Source organism: Rhagoletis zephyria, unplaced genomic scaffold (genome assembly GCF_001687245.7).
Source record: "Rhagoletis zephyria isolate East Lansing unplaced genomic scaffold, Rhagoletis_zephyria_1.1 Rzeph_scaffold_03707, whole genome shotgun sequence".
Taxonomy (NCBI): Eukaryota; Metazoa; Arthropoda; class Insecta; order Diptera; family Tephritidae; genus Rhagoletis; species Rhagoletis zephyria.
In genome coordinates, this window is record NW_016160790.1 from 21,708 (window position 1) to 37,752 (window position 16,045).

Genomic DNA, 16,045 nt, shown 5'->3' on the forward strand with positions numbered 1-16,045 from the left:
TATACATACATATATATATATATTTGTATGACGCTGTTACTAGACTGTTGAAGTGAATTTAGTCCACATTAAAATTTTAAAATTTAATAATAGTAAATGGTCTTTATTTTAAAATTATGTCGAATAGACATAACCTATGCACATACATACATACATATGTGCATATATCTTAAATTAAAACAAAATGATAGCAAAATATTTATTTAAACTAAAACTTAACATGGAATTCATTTGGATCACTTAAAACATACATACACCCATCAGAATATGTTTCCGTACAGTGTTTTTTTTTTGTTAATGTTTCCAATGTTTTGCATTATAAATTTTTTCGTTATTTTTTAATAGAAAAATAGTTCATTCTGCATCAAAAAGCATATAAGTAAATGTTTCAAAGTTTTTACAAAATTTTGGAAAATTAGACAAATTTTCACCAAAATTTTCAGCTTTTAAACTAAATTTTTTTAGAATTTTGTTTGAGTATGCAGTTTTGTAGTTCACTTAATTTCAGTACAATAAAGTGCAAGTTTTAAATGGCTATGATGTTGCTCATTTTCTCCATATAACGAGTGCCTGGTAGTTTTTTTGTATGGGAAAAAATGCCGAAGAGCGTCAGTAAAAAATTCTCAAATATCAACGGTAGCTCATTGCCACTTAAAATGTCTGCTTTGTTATTCTGAAATTGAGAACTACAAAACTGCATACTCAAAAAAATTCTAAAAAAAAATGTTAAAAGCTGAAAACCATGAAACCATGAAACCATGGCATTGTAATTAACAAAAGAGCCTCCATCAGTTGACTGTTAAGTATATTTAGGTACAGATATTTAAAATAAAATGAAACCTGTAGATACGTATATACATTAATAAAAACTTACCTCATTTATATTTGCCATAATGTCAAAAATTTCTTTATTATTAATTATTAGTTTAATATTTATTACCCACAAAAGACCTACAGCACGATGCTGCTATTGCGCTTGACTAACAGCACTTCAGCAAAAAAAGGCTACGCTTGACATGTAATACTCTCAAATACTCGTTTATTTGAAGGTAAAAATGCGAAACAGAGAGCATAGGAAAGAAAATAAGAGATACTCCGTTACACCAATGGTAATGAGCATTCCATTCGCCAAATATTATACTCCCGCTCATTCGCATTCTCTTGCTGATATCGTTTGCAAACCTTGTACATGTTATGAGAGTAAAGAGAACGACCGAAAAAGCAAATGCATTCTCGCAGCTGTATAGTACATATGTATGTACATATTATATAACAACTAGCTTACTTTTTACTAGCTATTATCTAGTACGCGTCCATTCATACGAGTACCTACAAACATACTAAAATACATACAAACATACATACCTACTAATGTTTGTATGTATGCACTTTTCTAAGTATGCAAGTGTTCATTTGTCCCAATTAACAGTTACTTACTATTTATATTTTCGTACATATCACAAAGACTCACTTGCAATGTTGCTTCTCTTCCCCTTCCCCATCCGCTTCTTCTTCTTCTTCTTCTTTTCCCTACCTACACTATACTCTAATAATGCAAATCTAAATGGGTCTCGCCTAGCAGACTATTTGTAGATTTCATAGGTTCTTTCATCACGAAATTCCCATTCCGCAATGATTCTTGCGTTATGCATTCTTCCAGCTTCACATCGTCATTACAGAAGATCAGCTTGTCAGTGGCTTGTATTAGTTTCTGTTTTTCCGCTTCTAGCCGGTATATGATGAGGAGCGGTCCACTACCCACTTCCGATGGAGTCAAATCGTCTGGAAGTTTTGAGATCCCTTGCGCCGCAGTAAAATCGATGCCGGCGATCTTGTGACAATCCATAACCACAGGCAGACTGAAGTTGACGCGTTCGCATGCTTTCAGCACTTTGGCGCGCAAATGATTGATGGCGGGGAAATAGATGACGCCAGTGGGCGTGACGCGTATGAATTGTAGCTCATTTACCTGTAAAGAGTGTATCAGTTAGAAATTGAAAAAAAAGTCTTCCTATCTCCTCTTACCTCTTCTACATGCACTGAGATCACAGGATGCGCCCATAGGAATAGTAAGTGTAAGACTGTCACTATAATACTGACTAGCAGGCCCACTTCCACGCCGCATAGGATGCAGACCGTAAAGCACAGCACCCACACGCAGAAATCTCGCTTAGCATCGCGCCACAAACGCCGTGGTAGCTGCAGATCCAGCAAAGTTACGATGGAGCACATCAAAATGGCGGCAAGCGTTGATTCGGGTATGTAGTTGAAGTAGGGACTGAGAAAGCCCAAAGCCAGTAGCACAATTACACCTGCGCGATATCGGAATATATTAGTACGAAGAATTACTGAATTGTGATAGCCAAACTCACCCAGGTACAAATTGGCCATTGGAGTTCTGAGTCCACAAGCGTTGCTGATGGCATAACGCGAGAAGGCGCCTGATACGGGCATAGATTGTACGCAGGAACCGGCAAGATTGCACAGACCGACGGTGATCAATTCCTTGTTAGCATCAACCATGCCCTTAGGAGCTGTGAATGACCGAAAAAGAGGAAGGCACATTTTAGAAGGAATGTAAAATACAAACGCTTATAGTAGTTTAGTTTATATTGAATACTGGTTCGGTACGTTCTACGTGTTGGCAGAAAGGCCGCGGATATTTGCTTATCGTTATGCTTTTTTCATCGGGGTTTGAAGGTTTTCCTTTATTTGCTTATTCTTGAGGCATTGAACCGGAAACTTATTGCTAATGATCAATTGCATTGCCTTGGCACGGGGACCCACTTCAATTTCATAGAATTGCTGTCGACTGTGGAATAATATACAGACAATGCACTGATTATAAGATGGAGTGGATGTAGTCTTCAGGGTTCTTCTCCCATCGAGAGCAGGCTGGCTCCAAAAAGGAACGCGAACTTAACGCAGGCATTTTCTATGAATCACAGGTGGTGGGAAGATCAATCCATATACCTGACTTTGCCAGTATTTTTGCCATTGACTGCTATGGCTCTGGTATGAAAACGACTCGCCCAGGCGTGTTGCCTTCGGCGGACGTTTTAGAGCGACCGGTAATAGGAAATCGATTCGATGGCAATATTACCGGCAATAAATTTGTTTTCGAGGGCGACACGTTTTCTTATTGCCGGCAACACAAATTGTTTGGTGGGTTGCTTCATAGTGAATACAAGCAATACAAAAAAAAAAGTAATGCCACCATAATATTTTAATGCCAGCCTTCCAAAGTATCGCCAAACTAATAAACTAATACTAAATAATGAACAAATTTGACTTAAGTGCCTTTAAGATGCCACGTAATTACTTTTACTCCACTTGAGAATGCATTACTCGAACAAGACGCTAGATCTAGACGATAACTAGTTTTATTTACTCTTACACATACATACATGTGTACGTACTCGTGGATAGGCTATTGATAAGGCGAAGTGGGTGCTAAGTGCATACTCATTCAGGTTTGAGGCGGTTCANAAAAAATATTCGACGAACTGATAACCTCCTACTTTTTTTGAAGTCGGTTAAAAATAAAAGATTATCGTTAGTTTCTTCATGACCAAATGATCGGATTTAAACCAAATTAGTATGAGACCACCCTTGAGATGGAAAAAAGAATTATCGAAATCGGTTAACGTGGTGGTAAAGTTATGCGGCACCATACATTAAAATAAAAAAAATATTCCGACGAATTGATAACCTTCTCCTTTATATCAAGTCGGTTCAAAATATATATACATATATGTATTTAAACCCAAAAAAATTTTGCAATTTAGGCCTACAGTAGCATGGTTGAAATATTTTGGTTCTGTCACTTTAAGTTCTTTGTCGCTTTCGCACGTTTGTGTCGGAGATTGCGAAATATTAAATTTTTCATTGCAGTTTTTTGGTTTTTTTATGTTATATGGGGGAAATTTGACGCATTTGAGCGACAAGTAAACCTTAACAAATAAAGATAAAACTTTGAATGTAGCTTTCTGTAATAAGGTTGCATGAATTGCGAGTTGTTCCGGGAAATTTGGGGGAAAATTTGTTTCCCGATGCAATTTTGGCCCACCCTAATATACATACATATGTACGTACATTGGAGCGTCCCTGCAAACCAAAGTTCCCGAAATCTTAACGAAATCTTTAGGAGTATCTGATTTCTGTAACGATTTTTTTCCGAATCTTCAAAGAAAATTATATGAAGTGGTTGACACGAACTCGTAAAGAAATTTCTGTACGAAAAATAAAGAAAATTCTGAAAAAAGTCTGCAAGAAATTCTTCACATAGCAGCATTATTTTCATTTCTTCACCGATTTTCTTCCGAAATTTCGTAAAAGAATGGAAGTGTACGTAATTTATTTCATTTTAGAAAATTCGGAAAAAAATCGGATGGGATCTTTCCGAATTCGTTAAAATTTCTTTACGATTCAGAATACTCTGAAAAAATGATTTGCAGGGGTATCACACAAAATTTCAATTTGTTTCAAGCGATTTTGAACACACACAAAGAGAGTACATATTTTAAGGCTGTAAATTTTTTTTCTGCACCCCAAAAGAACAGTTAAATCGTGGTTTTTCCATAACTTCTTTAATTCATGTCCGATTTTTATAGGTAATATAACGTCGTAAAGGTACTAGAAGAGCCTACATACAACACCCTGTAATCAGTAGTAAGAAACTTAAAAATACATGGTGAAGGGCGCATCGGTCATATATTTTCCAAGCTTAAATAGCCCAGAACGCCATAGCCAGCTTGAATCTCGAAAATATTTAATTTAACTATATATGCATATAATAATAATTACTAGTAGTTAGCTCTTTTTAATGAAGGTTTATAATTTAACATGGGAAACAAGTTTTCTGGCATACAACATTGCGTACAGGGTGTCGTTCTCAGACAAATGAACATAATTTGCCAAATTTATGAGACATGATAATAGTTTTTTGTAGTTGCTGAAAGCCCTTACAACGATGTAGAATTTATTTATAGAAATCATATTATAGAAAAAAATCGATTTAGTTGTTGTTAGAGGACACCGTAGAAAAATTTGCTTTCCTGAAGAACTCCCCTAGTAAGTGTTTAGAATCGCTTGGAACAAATTGAACATCGTGATACGGTCTAATGCAAATAAGTACATATGTGTGTCTCGCGAATTCATGAACATTGGTTCTTGTCAAACGACACCAAACAAAAGAGTCTTATTTTTTTTTTTGTTATTTGCTACCAGTTTTAGAGAATAATTGCATCCACTTATTTAGATGAATTAAAGATGAAATTGAGTCTGCTGCTCTATTCATTGGACTCCAACAAGCACGTGCAATTGTGGTTATTAACCTACATATATGAATGTATGTACATACATATGTATATATAAATGTGTGTGTGCATCTAAGTTAAAAACCGGTAACAAATTCAAAAATTTTATTCAATGCCAATGAGCAACAGGAGCAAAAAATCTAACCAGTTTTTAATTGACTCGATGATTTCGTCATTTGTAAATGCGGTATTCATTATTTATTAAAGGACTGTTTCAACAAATACAAAAGAAAAAAAAAAAACAAATCATTGATTATCAAAAAGGCAGTTATTATTTTTCAAACCAATATTTATGTAGCTAAAAGCGAATCGGAAAAAAACCAAATTGCTTGCATTTCATGGCGTACCGCTTGTAGGCGCACCGCTCCGATCGAGGCAGCACACATACATTCAAATGCATTACCGGCTTGTCTAATGAAAAGCCCTTGAAATATACCTTTCCTCATTGGAAAAATGTAAACCAGGCGAATTGCTCAGCGCTCAGCGTTTGCCGTCTTGCGTGCCGCTCTAACGCAAGTCGTTAAATGTAATTAGCATAAAAGCTCACATAGCTATGCTTATTCAAATAAAATTCGAGTACTACCTGCTAAGTAAGTACATAAGTATGTAAGTGAAGCAATGCTGAGCGGCGGCGGCGCTGCACTTCTGGCAATTGTATGATAAGCGTCACACCGACCTTCGATAAATAGTGGTGCGCCTGTGTTTACGCAGCCGGTTTTCAAGTTCCGTACGCACATATTTGCCACCCTAAAAGCGCAGTTACCCATGGACGTAAAAAAGGAGAACGTGTCAGCTGACACGATCTATCTATCTTATGGGATCTGTGGGTTAACAAAAACTCACCACCGCATGACCGTGACGTAGACGTTGGCTTCTCTATCTTTCTATCAAGAGGAAACTTGATATACGTACTACGTACTTCTACGCCACGCTACGTACACGTTAGTGGCTAATCGCGCTCTAAGTCTATTCAATAAAACATATGTATTTATACACACTAAAAATACACAAAACTTTTATTAAATAGGTTTGCTCCACAAGCTACTTGTAGAAAAAGTTTCAAATGGTGAGCGTATATCCAAGAAACTCTAAAAACTACTTGTGGAACGCGTATGTGACTTTGAGTGGCTTGTGAAACAAGCCTATTATATTTATTCATATGCATTTGCAAAATACTGGTATTCCCATGTTTAAACAAAAAAATATTTGCAAAATATTTACCTAGTCAAGGAGCTTGTGATTTTTATTTTTTTTTTTTGCACAGCAATTTGATGTTTTTGAAATTTCGCTAACGATTAGTAGATCATTGACATTATTGATGGCAATGAACGAGATCACATGCGTAACCGTGGAAAACCTAGACCCAGACCCAGACCCAGAACGAGGCTAACAATACTGAATTTTAGGCATAAACATTCTATTGGCACAGTTGGCTGTATTACCTTTATTTAGCTTCGAAAGTCATACCATTTAAATATTTGCTGACATCGTCGTTGTGTTTCTAACGTAAAGATAAATAATATGCCGTCTTAAATACACGCCCAATTTTTAACCGACTTTTCTATGTTTGATACCGAATAACTTTGGACCACGTGAACCGTTTTCGATTGTTCTTCTTTATTAGTTTTTATAAGAAGCCTTTTCATGACAGAAATAGACCCGCTATGCTATTCGAAAAAAAAAAATTTTGTTTGAATGCTTGTCGGAATGAACCTCGCTCATGGCGGGTGGGAGTACGAGTCGCTAAGAACTGGGCTACTTTTAGTTTTAAAATCTTAATGCAGGGAAAATTTGAAAGTTTTTAGATATTACAAATGGCTTTTTATGGACATAAAACCAATTTAAACCCAACCCAACTCGGACCTTAAATTCTATAGCCAACAACAACAACTAGATATATGTATTTAAAAAGCAGCCAGATGTGTTAAAAACCCACAATACAATAAAATCGCACCAGGCCGATATCTGTACATTGAAGATATTACACAAAAATGTATATAGGGGGGGGGGGTTCTTATTAGAGCAACAGAAGCCAAATCAACAATTTTTCGAATTATTGTATGTCTGTCCTGCCTGTATGTATGCGTGTACACGCATCACTTAGAAACTGATGCATGGAATTGTATGCAGTTCTCACCGATGTCTAACTTAATATGTGGGAGAAAATATTAGAGAGTTGCCACCTGTTTGAAAATTTCAGTTTAAGTAAATTCATAAATAAGATAAATGTCGCAATATGACCGTCAAAATAAAAAGAAGGCTTACAGCGGAAAATACTTTTGTGGAAGATTGCCACCTGTTTGAAAATTTTAATTTAATTTAGTTGATAAGATAAATAAAATATTGCAATATGGGTATCAAACCGAAAAGATCGAGGGAAGTTTACTTGCTGAAACTAATTTTTTATTCAATTAAATTGATAAAAAATTAATTAAATATTACAATGCGGGTATCCAAACAAAGGTGTCTAAGAGTGTTTACTGTTGCAAAATATATTTGAAGCGGGTCTCCGCCTATTCTCTTTACTTTACCTACTACCGAATCACAATCATAAAAATTAAGAATGCTTCATAAATAAAGCGAAAATTTGTTTGGAAATCTCCCTGTATACATATTGCGTTATAGTGACTAGAAACTAATAGTTGAATCAGCAACAATTTTTTTATATACAAAAAAAATCAATAAACCTAACCTAGGGTTTTAAAAATTACTATAATGAAAAAATGAAAAAAAATATGTTTGGAAATTTTTTGACTAATCAAAAATAAATTTGCAATCAAAAAGTATTTATGGAATGAATAATGATTTTTTTGTTTATAAAAATTTTGGTTTAAAAACCATATTTAGCAAATATAAATTTTTTTTATTGAAATATATATTCTTGAAGTACATGAACATGTATGTATTCTTTATGTATGTATCTGGAAAAATCGTGGGCATTAAAGAGTGTAAGTCAAGTCAAAATATATAAACAATTTTTTATGATAAAAAACATTTCTTTAGAAGTGATTGATTAAAACTTAACAAAATTGACAAAAAAAAAATGAATCATACTTTTATATATCGTAAACATTTTGTAATTTGAATGTTTTGCAGTAAAAAATTTTCAAGCAAAAAAAAACAATAATAATTAAAAATTAAAAATTTAATTACAAATCAAGTTAGGTTTTCTTAATGACTTAAGTGCAAAAATGAAAAAATTTAAAATTTTCAATCAATTAAAAACAAACTTTGCATTCAAAAGATATTATTTATTAAACGAATATTTTTTTTTTTTATAAAAAATTTTGGGGTAAACAACCATATTCGTCTAAAATTAAATTTATAAAAAAAAATATTATATTAAAATATGTACGTAGAAAAATTTGAGGCATTAAAAAGTGTAATTGATTAAGTTCATGTAACGACAAATTGATCTGATCAATTAATTACGCTGATTGATTGATTGATGACTCGATTGTCTAATGCCAAAATATTTTGCAAAATGCAAAAATTATTTTTCTTTCTAAAAAGGAAGCAACAACAATAATCAAACTAAACAAATTTCTTTCATAGATTGAGTCATAAGTAAATAAGTAATTTCTCCGTTTTTTCGAAGTTAGCCTCCAAAATGTAAAAAAGTGTAATGACTGCCCAATAATAACCGAAAAATTGCTCATTTATTGATACATCAAGTTGCGAAATTTCACNTGAGTCATAAGTAAATAAGTAATTTCTCCGTTTTTTCGAAGTTAGCCTCCGAAATGTAAAAAGTGTAATGACTGCCCAATAATAACCGAAAAATTGCTCATTTGTTGATACATCAAGTTGCGAAATTTCATCGACAAATTTAAAAATCACGTTTTACTTAGTTTGCAATATAAAATATGTAAATTCAAATGTACTGTTTTTCGTGATTTAGTAATAACATTTACTTTTTTTACTAACATTTTAATTACTCGTAACTTNGTAACTTGTAATAAAAAAAAAAAAAAAAAAAAAAATCATATCACGCAAAATATTACATGCGCCTGCTTGCACTTGTCGCAGTGCGCGTTCCAAGAATTGTTATCGCACTCATTAGGGGCGCACTGTCGGCAGTCTGGGCATTTGTCACAATTTCACTAAATCGCCACTTAAATCAGCTCAATGCCTAATAAGCGCCCAACACCCACATATGTATGTTTGTATGTATTTAGTACTTAGTACTTAGTGACTTACCCACGCGCAAAGTTCCCATTATCAACTCAACGACGCCCGTAAGGAAGGTGAGAAGTATGGCAAATTCGATGGGTTTGCCCACCGTGAACTGCAAGCTGACCAGGGCCACCAAACTGGTGGGTCCAATAATTACTTTGTTAATCGAACCAAATATCAGATATACAAAGGAGCCCAGAAAGGCCGAGCAGAGGCCATAGCGCGCCGGTAGTCCCGCCAATAGGGCGCAAGCAATACTCTCGGGAATTATGGTCAGGCCCAGGGTTATGCCAGCAATTAAATCGCTCATCGCCCATTCGGTGTTGTAGTCGCCGATCCAGTTGAGTATTTCCAGCCGATTTCGCAGCGCCTTCTTCACCTTGCCCGCTGCTGTGTGTGGCGTTGAACTGCGTCGCAGCGCTTCGCTGGTGAAGGGTTTCGCCGATTCCATAATTATTTGTGTGGCATCCTGCGGCAACATTTGCGACTTTGCCGAATTGTCGCACTTGTCGTAGGATGTCATTTTTATTTTGCTTTTTAATAAATAATTATTTTTTTTCTTTCTAAATAATACAAGTGACCGTTTTCTTGGCACTTAACAGCCTTTTTCAATTTTTATCTAAACCTTTGCACTCGTCAAGCACTTACTGTTCGTTCACTTATTCATTTGATCTAAGTTCTACATAAATAATCTCTTGAAAATCTGTATCTTTTTTCACATCACAAAAATTGCCTTGGGTGATGCGGCACCGTTCCGTTCTGATCACGCGTCGTTTTGCTTTTGAACTTTGAGGCGGGTGGTGATCTGCCGCTCTGTGTCGTTATGCGCGCCGTCTGACCTGGTCCCGCTCGATTGCGCTTGGCTGCCGAGCCGATCGTGGCATCAAATAATCGCTGCTGCTGCTGCTGTTTTACTTACTCGTCTTACTCGTCGCCGCTGCCGCTGCCGCCACGTCTTCTTATATTGTTCTTTGTTATTGTCGTCGCTTTTGAGAATTCTCTGTCTGTCTGTCTGTCTACCGTATTTGCTCTAAATATAATCGCGTGTTAATGGGATCTTAAAACAGCGTAGCCGTTGACTATTTGCACCCGCTGCTGTCTCTCCCTATTCGTCTGTTTTAGCTCACTTGAAAGTATCAATTGTATTAAGTATAGGTAAGCATGTATTTGAGATATAAGCGACGATTTAAGTGAACGCGCGCGATATCGACGCCGATGGCAATGTGACGGCCGCCGAGTAAAGAATAACCCAAAATGCTGCAGGTTCATAAATTTTATACTTCCACTAAAAGTGTGATAAATTGTAATGTTGTGAATGTGTTAACGATAATTGCCGTCGATTGGTACTAAGGTATTGTCACTTGATAGGCAAGTAAATAAATAAATTAATTCATTCATCATTGTTTATCTTTTTCGATACAGCCGATTGTACATTTGCAACGTTGCTGAACCCCGCGTTCTTCCATCGGCATTTATTTATGTAAGCTCGTTGCTCTTTGCGGAAAGTTTAGGAAACAGTTCACTGTATCTGATGCGTTTCATGTGAGTGTCATTTTTTGGAATGATTGAGAGATAGAAATACTACCTGCTTGATAAGCTCGATTGGGTTGAGTGATTATTGGGCAATGAAGCGCGGAACTTTTGGGTAATTACCAGGAAGATGGGGCTTACATATATATGTTGGTTGTTTAAATTAAATGTGTTGCTTGGCGATTCTGCCTACTTCAATGTTTTTCCAAATGACGCCTACGATCTTCCTAACCTCTTGCTATCGCATCAATGGTTCGAGTCAGGATTAAGTGCGCATTGATCCTTTTCGGTGCCGTTACTGGGGCTTCATCCACCTCTCCTGTCTGTTAAACGTCATTGCGAGCACTCAGCGCTTTTCCCAGCAACTCCATGTGGATTACTTGCAGTCACCATTAACAAACATTAAAACAAATTTTATAAGCTGTATAAAAAATCAGGTTCTGATGATCACAAAAAAAAAATATCTGTCTTATTCCACAGAAATGTGGAAGCGTTTATTTTCAAAAGTCACTAACGACCAATAATTAATTATTTTGACAAATATAAAATAAATGAGGTAATTGATTGGAAATGTTTACACATAACAACCACAAAAGCCTTTATTATTATATTTGTTTTAGCTACTAACTAAGCAAATAAATTGAAGTTAAAATTCACATGCACCCTCTATGCACAGGCTATCATCAATCAAACGAAGTTGACAAAAAACTTGATTTCTAATACATGAAAGTGGCTCGTGGGAACGAAATGCTGATAAGATTTATTTTTACGTGTCACATTTTATTATTTTCATATACACAATTACAGCTTTTGGAAAGTTACTTTGGACAGTTAAAGATAAATATATCTGGATATTATAAATTTCCCGACAGATAGGGTTTAGATTTCTTAAGATCTTGAGGAGACAATCAATTAGTAGTTAAAAATTGACTGGAGAAGAAGTTGAAATCGAACTTTTTCTCAGGTTGCAAACACAATATTTTCCATGCAAAGAAATGCCCTTATAAATACTTGGAAGTGCTGAGAAACAACGTTGGAAATTATTTATTGCTTCAAACACTTCCGTTTTCTTTCGCGAATCTTACAGATAACGACATTAATTTGATGGCCCAAAGCTGCAGTAAAATTTATACAAAATATTTTTCTTAATTAAGTTTAAATTACTCCTAATACTATTATTATAAAAATCGCAAAATTCTCAAGAGCTGCCTCTCAGACAAATTTTTGAAGCTTTCTTATAAGTTGATAAGTGGTAGTTGGAAACAAATTTTCGCAAAATTTTAAATGATAAGATNTGCTTCAAACACTTCCGTTTTCTTTCGCGAATCTTACAGATAACGACATTGATGTTATGGCCCAAAGCTGCATTAAAAACTTATACAAAATATTTTTCTTAATTAAGTTCAAATTACTCCTAATTCTATTATTATAATAATCGCAAAATTCTCAATAGCTGCCTCTCAGCCAAATTTTTGAAGCTTTCTTATAAGTTGATAAGTGGTAGTTGGAAACACATTTTCGCAAAATTTTAAATGATAAGATTAGTAAATATTTAAACATGTTGAAGAATTGTTAAAAATAAATTTGCACATGCCCGATATCTGACAAACGATCAGAGTGAAAATAATCATTACTCTCGAGATCTTGACATAAAACAAACATGCTTAACAAGCTGGAAAAAGAATGTTTGTCTTGAGAGATTATTTTGTCTGATTTGACATGGTTTTAATTTAACGAGTCTATTTTTATATAGAACGAAAACAAAGAACAACAAAAAATATCGTTAGAGAGATTGCGTAGTTTCGATAATGAAATGAATATAGCTTATAGCACATTTGGGAAATATGTATGCGACTGCGAAGAACCAACCACCTTTGGCTAGAAACACCTTACCATTGTTAATATCCAAATTTTTTCTCTGCCTTCATTTAACTAAAACGAGTTCTACATATGTATATGTCCAATAGTAGTCTGCATATCATAGTCATAGGTTCTCGCACTCTCTATCTTCTCGATGATGCTGTCTCGAAACAGAAAGAAAAGTCAGGCAGTGTTCTACTAGCTTTGAGCACACCTTGGCCTAGCCTAGGGCCCTTATTTGTGCTTAGCTATCAGAATAGATGTTTACCTTCCTTGCCGACGTGGCGGAAGCTAATCAAACTAAAAAACACTGGAAGATTTTGAGGTTTGACCGCCATTGATTCCAAATTTTCGACTAGCGCAGTCTTCTCTAGTGCATTCCACTAGACGGGGATTTTATAAAAGTTCATGGGTTTAGCTATGATTTAATTGAACCAGGAAATAACCTAAAGTAGGAGACCCCGACTTCTACGAGTTGTTCCCTTGAAGTAGTAGAGAGGCGCTGATGTTTTCTTTGCTCATTCCATAATTGTAGGCTTCTTTGAAAGTTTCACAACTAAAGGCCTGTACGCAGCTCTCAAGAAAAGCAAAAACTCCATATAAAATGACTCACAAGAAATGGCTAAGAAATTTTCTTGTGTCAAATTTCCTTAAGGCGCTACTCAGTTCTTAAGAAATTTGCTACGCTTTCTACTACGGTTAGGAAACCTTTACTTATTCGATCATCTTCCGAGCTCATGGCATTGCAAGGGTGACTTTCGTATATAATAAGGCCTTCGGCGTCCAATGCCTTGCGGCCCTCGCCGATATCAAGGCGGTCTTGAGCAAAGAGTCCGGACACTCGATAATTGTACAGCTGGACTCTTATATTAGTTGTAAGGTTGGTGTATCCTGACTCGCAAAGTTTAGGGGGAATTTAAACGCCGAGTGTTCAGTGTTTCCTCCGCTGAGCAAGGTAGCTGCTATCCCTGAGGATGTAACCACTCGTGCTACATTTTTATCCTTGCGGAACTCTGCCAGTAGTAAATTCAGCAGCAACGTCTTGCCAGTTCCCCTGGTCACCGCTCTCCACGCGGTTCTTAATATTAAGGAAAATTAGCCTTTGCTCGGCAAATGTTTCCGTTCCGTTTCGGTGACGAGCCGCCAAGTTCGTGGTGTAATAATTCAACTCCCTAAATAATCCATTGAACAGTTCTCCCGTTCGCTGTGGAGTGGGCATGATGAAAATGTACATCCGTTTTCCTCAATTAGTCTCAGAGCTTCGTTGGAATATATGTCGTCATGTGCTGTTGCTTGAAAACTGTGGACAATGTCTTCAAAAAGCAGTATCATACTTTTCCCACAGTTGCAGGGGGGTTTGAAAGTTCGCAAAGCATTCTAAAATCTTTCCCTGTTATGTTTAAATATTTCATTTAACTTGTTAAAATTTCTAAGCGGGTGGTAACTCTCTTCAAAAATATTTTCAAAAGAAAACTTTCTTGACCATCTCCAGTTTGATACCCATATTAAAACATTTCGGTTAACGTTTTAAGTAAATTGATTTTAAATTTTAAAACCATCTTCAAAAATATTTAGAAATAAATTTGTCTAAACCTCTGTGATTTGGTACCCATACTAAAATATTTGATTTTAATTGTTAATTAAATGAATTTCAAGTTTATGAAAAGGTGGCAGCTCTCTTCAAAAATATTTTTGAAATAAATAGGTTTTGAACCCATTTTAATAAATAGCTGATTCAACCGTTCAAAAAAATGGCAACCCCTTAAAACATATATATATCCTATATAATCCCGCTCATAGCCTATAAGTGTGCCAAATTTAATTGAAATACGTCAAGCGGTTTTAGCATGAAAGAGCAACAAACATTTACACTCACTCACTCACAAACTTGCACATTTATAATATTAGTAGGATTGTTTAAATCTTTAACGGGTGGCAACTTTCTTCGAAAATATTTTCGAAAGAAAGCTTTCTTGACCGTCTCTTGGTTGATACCCCTATTAAAAAAATTTTGTTTATTTTTTAAAGCAAATTGATTTTGAATATTTTAATAGGTGGCAACCCTTCTCAAATACAACTAGAATTAAATTTGTCTTAAATATCTCTCATTTGGTGCCCATACTAAAATATTTGATTTAAGTTGTTAATAAAATTGATTTTAAGTTTATGAAAAGGTGGCAACTCTTTTCAAAAAAATTGGTTTTGAATTTCTTTTGTTTGACACCCACATTGTTGTAATATTTTACCTAACTTAATAAATAGTTAATTTTAACTTTTGAAAAAAGTGGCAACCCACTTCTAAAAATAAGTAGTCTATATGCTAATCCAGGTCATGGCCCATAAGAGTGCAAAGTTTCATTGAAATACGTCTAGCCGTTTCAGCGTGAAAGAGCAACAAACAAACACACTCACTCACTCACAAACTTTCACATTTATTATATTAGTAGGATTGTAGTAGACACACATGACCTCTTACATAGGTACAATTATAGCCCGAATGAACTTTCCTTTAAAGCCTTTGAATACATACCTACATACATTTATTAATTTACCGACGAATCGGGCAAAGAGATTCAGTCTGCACATTTGTTGCAAATGGTATTCTTTGAGAGAGCTGTATCAATCGATGTGGTGGCTGGTGGTCCATAGGACAGTTACTCAATCATTTATCTATTACTTTTTGTTTCATTGACCAAGGTAGATGCTACACTTTCAGTCTGCTAAAGAATTTTGCAATAAAAACTGTTACACCACAATTACCAGTACTGAACCAAGCAAAAAAATAAACCAAACACACACTATACTACACACTAGACTGGGTCGGTCCCCATACAAAAAAAAAAGTTGCTAATGTCCGCCCCTAAATTTAAAGATTATGTTGAGAGGGTTCTGGAAAAATTTTTTTTTTTTTTTTTAACCCTCCGAAATACAGCCGAAATGGTTTTTTCGTTGTAACTTGGTTATTTGACGGCCGATTTTTAAAATTGATATGTCATTATTTTTGTCTTGAGAAGCTTCACTTTTCGTTCTTATGTCTTTTTAAGCTTTGAAGTCGCGTTCGCATGATAAGGGCAGAAACAAAATTTTACCCCCCCTAAAGTATATTTTTTTCCTTACCAAACGAAAGTACTTAAAAATTCAAGAAAATGTTGCCTTCAAAC

The 16,045-nt window shown here is 35.2% G+C and overlaps 1 protein-coding gene across 1 annotated transcript; it reads right to left on the reverse strand.

The window, feature by feature from the left end:
• Window positions 1-1,266: 1,266 nt before the first annotated feature.
• LOC108369490 (sodium-independent sulfate anion transporter-like) lies at window positions 1,267-10,501 on the reverse strand. The gene is made up of 4 exons (XM_017624610.1): window positions 9,519-10,501; window positions 2,373-2,534; window positions 2,026-2,312; window positions 1,267-1,969 (listed from the first exon to the last, which is right to left on the reverse strand). Exons 1-4 carry the CDS (start codon window positions 10,015-10,017, stop codon window positions 1,547-1,549), a joined length of 1,371 nt encoding a protein of 456 aa, XP_017480099.1. The 5' UTR covers window positions 10,018-10,501; the 3' UTR covers window positions 1,267-1,546.
• Between the last annotated feature and the right edge of the window lie 5,544 nt (window positions 10,502-16,045).